Raw genomic sequence first — 5129 nt, 5'->3', positions numbered from 1 at the left:
TCATTTTGATTTTAAAACAACATACTAGTACTATTTATGATAACATGCATTTATAATTTTTTTAACAATTCTTACTACGAAGGATTATTTAACTTCAAAAGTCAATGAAATTATATATTTTTATACATTGTTAAAATATCATTCATACGAAATGGCCCCAATTCACATGTCTGATGTATCATATTAAACTCTAAATTATGAATGAATTAGGAAACACAATAAACTCAATTAGTTTTCACAGATATATTCATTTGAAAGTTTGCTTATTTATTTACTACAAATAGAGCAGCTAGTAAGCCAACCATACATATCATATATGAAGTGAGTATCACCGGTAAATCTTAGTTCATTAACATCCTCAACATTGTAAAAAAATATTTGAAGGACATATATACTATTATATTATTTTTATTATCTTTTAAAAAAATTATGTTAGTAAAACAAAACAAAAATTAAATTTGATCGTGATATCATCAATTTAATCTTTCATAAGGAATTTTAACATGAGCTTGCCAAAATCTTCCATTAAACTTATAAAACAATATCTCTCATTCCTTTATTTATTTTTATTTTTGTGTACTTATGTATGAGCTCATCACACTATCTTAATAAAAATACAATTACATTCAAATAGTAAATTTTACAATGAAAAGTATTATTAATAAACTTCAAGAACTCCAAAATAACGATAATAAATTTTATTGAATGAAAGTGGCTCTATTTTTCTATAAATAATTAATAAAATACATTCCAAATAACATTTTCAAAATTTTCTTTTCCGATCATGAGACTTCATCTAACAATGGTGTTTATGAATTCTGACTTTACAACTAAACAAAGTTTCTATTTCCTGTGAGAAACCATCTGTACCATCTAGCAGATTGTTTTGGCACACGTTTGAGATTATCAGCAAAATCAATATATATGAGCCCCCATTTGTCAGAAAAACCTTGATGAAATTCAAAAGTATCAAATGCAGACCACACAAAGAATCCTTTAACATTTACTCCAGCACTGTAAATTTATAAAAAAAATAAGTAAAATAATTTCGATCTTTTAACACATAATCATACGATGTAGTAAAAATAATAACTTACTCAAGTGCTCGTTTCACATAATTTATATGTGTTGCAATATAATCCATGCGATGTTTGTCTTTCAATGGTTGTGAAATTGTTCCTGAAGCAATACCTATGATATTAAAGAGAATTTCAAACAATATTAGTTAGATTAATCAAACTTAATTAATTAAAAATGTATTCTTTATAATTTATTAAGAATATGCCCTAACCATTTTCAGTAATGTAGATCTTAGGATTATTATATGTTTTCTTCAAGAATACTAAGACATTGTATAATCCTTGTGGATTTACAAAGCTCATTGTTGCATTATCCTACAAATTTTAAAACATTAATTATAAAAAATATAACCATAATAATAATAGTAATAATAATTTGTGTAAAACCTTCTTAAATCAATTAGTTATCTCACCCGTATACCCAATATTATTCCCTCGTCATTAAATACTGAAATACAAAATAGATAAAAATAAATAAATTAGTAAAATAATATTGGTATTTTTATTGAGAATATTTTAATTAAATTAAAATTTATTGTGAATAATAAGACCTGCCTTGTTTTATTGCCAAAGAATCGTAATTGTCCAAACCCTTAATAAGAAATTTGTTTGGTTCATCTTTACCAAAAAAAGATCTATAATAATTTATTCCAATAAAATCTAAACTTCCTTTGATTAATCTCTTTTCCTCTTCAGTGAATTTTGGAAGCCTATCTCTCACTAGCTCCTTCATGCTTGTAGGATAATCACCATTAAATAATGGATCCAAAATCCTGTTGTTATATTAAAAAAAATTAAGTGCATATAATAAATATTAAAAAAGAAAAATTAATAGAGTATATGGAATAAATTATGAATTTAATTATAATATGTATAAAATTATTTTATATTATCAGTGTATATAAATTAAATATATTACTAACCATCCTGTAGAAAAATCCCTAAGCCTTACAGTTGCAGCTACATCCTCTGGTTTTCTACTGAATGGAATATAATCTTCAATGGATAAAACAATTCCAATTTCTCCACCTTGTTTTGCCTTCAATATTTTATAAAATAATTAATAAGAATTTAATTTATCCATTTTTTCATTAAATTGGATGCTATTATTTTTTTATGAGACAATAATAATATTAATAAATTAGTGTAAGAAAAAAGAAATTATACCTGATATTTTTCTCTGTATAACTTAACAGATTCACCATGGGAAAGGAGGCATATATGCATCAAAGTATAAACATCTCTGCATTCTTTAGTAATTTGGCAATTTTCTGGAATAGGAATATCAAAACCATGCATATAATTAAATATCGCCGTGATTTCTAACTCGTTGAATGTAGTCCAATGTTTTACACGATCTCCATAAGCCTTGAATAAAACATCACTATAATCCTTGAAATGTTTTCTGAATTTTTTTTATAAAAAAATCAAATAATCAATATGAGAATAATGTAAATTTTATAATATTTTTGTTAAGCATAATAGTGAAATTTCCTTACATGATAGATGGATTCAAGAAGCCTCCTTTAGTAAAAAGACTTAGTGGATAATCAAAGTGCAAAATTGTAACAAAAGGTGTGATGCCTACATACAAATACATCAAAATTTTAGAATTAATATGATGTTATCATAATAAGAAAAAATGAATTTGTGAATTTATTTTTAATGTGATTTATAAATTCATACCATTAGCAAGTAATTCATCGATCAACTTGTTATAGAAGTCTATGCCTTCTTGATTTATACCTCCTTCTAAGGTTCCATCTAGATGGTTTTAAAAATAAAGTGAAAAATTAGCAATTAATTAATTAATTAATTTAGCTATATTATTTTATTTAAATACAAATAAAATAAAATAAATTACCGGGAAATATTCTACTCCATGCAATGGAAAATCGGTAAGAGTTTATACCAAGTTTCTTTAAAAGTTTCACATCCTCCTGCAAAATTATTCCAAAAATATAAATAAATGAATGAAATTATTACCTCCTTCCCTAAATATAAAACCTTCTAGAATAAATCACGATAATTTTTGTTCTTACGCTATATCGCTTATAATGGTCTATCATTGTACCGCACTTATCAATATCCTTAATCGTTGTTGCTGCTAAAAAAAGTAAGTATACACAAAGTTAATTAACATTTTAAAGTGTTAATTCACTGATAAATACTTGATTCTTTAAATAATATCTTAGAAATTTGTAAAATAACCCTAGAATATCCAAATGAATTAATAAATTTATTTTCAACCTTTTTCACTCATAAATATTGAATCCCAAACACTTGGTCCTCTCCCTCCTTCATGAGCTGATCCTTCTATCTATATTCAATAATAATAACATGTAAACGAGAGACATAGGGAAATTAAATTTTATATATATATATATATATATATATATATATATATATATATATATATATATATATATATATATATATATATATATATATTATGATTGAGATATTCGATAATATATTTTCACCTGTAGAGCAGATGTTCCAACACCAAACAAAAAATCTTGTGGAAACGAGTTTCTGTTTACCACTTGTGGTGCTTTTCCTGTAATTATATAAGAATTTTTAATTTTAATCATTGGAATATAAATGTATATAACAAAAAATAAGGATTAGGGCAAAAAAAAAGTAATGCATATAAAAAACCTCGACCCTCCACTGGATTATGGGAAAAGAAAATAATGAAGAAAATTGCCGCAAGAGTTTTGTGAATTCTTGGAGATGAAGTCACCTTCATTGTGGATAAGAAGAATAAAAGAATTTAAATTTGATGTGGAAATAGTTTTAATTATATGAAAAGATGAAAATTCGTGTGAGATATATAAAGGTGAATAGTCAATGGAGAGAGGTTATTACATCCTGTACTTATGCGATTTTCTATTTCTTAGAATAAAAGAGGCATTTTCCACACACAAAAAATCGGTTCTATTATTGTTTAAAACTTAATTGAAGCTTCTCTTAAAAAAAAACTTGATAGAAACAACAAAAATACAACGTAATTGAGTACATAGAAATTAGTTGAGAATGACAAATGATAATTTATATATAGAAAAAGCTAATAATTTTTTGTTATTTAAAATTACTTTTGTTAGGCCAAAATAAGTAAGGATACTTTTAATTTAATCATGTCAACAAAAAACATGTTTATTTGTTTAAGAGAGACCACAACATAATTATCATTTTAGTTGAATAAGTATTGTAAAAACATATTTTTATTGCATTGAGAAACATTGAAATCGTGCAAATAAGTTTATATAATTCATGGATTTTACATAAATTAAAAAGGTTCATATGAATAATACGGTTTTTAAAAGTGAATGTGTTAAAAATTACTCTTCATAAACTACTGGTAACTACATTGATTTTTTTTTAATACAAGAGAAGGCTATAGAACTCTAAAGAAGGAAAAACTAATAATGAATTATAAGAGGAGTTGACTAGCTTGAGGAATCCGAGATATACATTGAAAGAACTTCTAGGAGACAATATTCATAATATTTTGAGCTTGAATCATGTTGTAAGTTCATGTTAGCCAAAGCATACGCACACGACACATCTATTGGCTTCTTTATAAATATGTTTGATCCTCACCTCCCAATCACGGTCCAGAATGTTTCTTATCTGTTGAAGCGAGATTTTTCCTGTGTTCATTTTAGATGCATTTTTGTTGATTGTATAAAAAATTCCCTTGTTATCAATATGTAGCTCCACCTTTATATGGCTTCTTTCATATGCCATGTTCAAGCCTTCTTTGATTCCCTGCAGTTTTGCTATGTCAACATTATCAGTGAAGGAAAATCGCGATATAATACGCAACGGAAATTAAAAAATTTCCTTTAGTGATCCTTATGAATGGGCATGATCAGTGATAAAAACAGTTACCTCTTGTGGCGATTGAAACCTTTGATGTCGAATCGAAGGAGTGATCACGAGCGTTGATGAAGAACAAAGCCTCTACTCAGTCCACAGGAACAGATCCCTTCAGTCTCAGTGCTAGCTGATACGAATGAAGGCTTTGAGTGAGAGAAAAGAAAA

The 5129-nt window shown here is 26.1% G+C and overlaps 1 protein-coding gene across 1 annotated transcript; it reads right to left on the bottom strand.

Annotated features, from left to right (window-relative positions):
- Positions 1–830: 830 nt before the first annotated feature.
- Positions 831–4832, bottom strand: LOC131634976 (beta-glucosidase 13-like). The gene is made up of 15 exons (XM_058905606.1): positions 4686–4832; positions 3741–3825; positions 3563–3639; positions 3330–3399; positions 3122–3183; positions 2944–3019; positions 2766–2843; positions 2579–2663; positions 2247–2484; positions 2003–2118; positions 1635–1852; positions 1493–1527; positions 1292–1394; positions 1098–1191; positions 831–1014 (listed from the first exon to the last, which is right to left on the bottom strand). The coding sequence occupies exons 1-15, from the start codon at positions 4830–4832 to the stop codon at positions 831–833; spliced, it is 1668 nt and encodes a 555-aa protein (XP_058761589.1).
- Between the last annotated feature and the right edge of the window lie 297 nt (positions 4833–5129).

This window comes from Vicia villosa, unplaced genomic scaffold (genome assembly GCF_029867415.1).
Source record: "Vicia villosa cultivar HV-30 ecotype Madison, WI unplaced genomic scaffold, Vvil1.0 ctg.001404F_1_1, whole genome shotgun sequence".
NCBI classification, from domain to species: Eukaryota; Viridiplantae; Streptophyta; class Magnoliopsida; order Fabales; family Fabaceae; genus Vicia; species Vicia villosa.
This window is presented reverse-complemented; position numbering and strand designations above follow the sequence as displayed.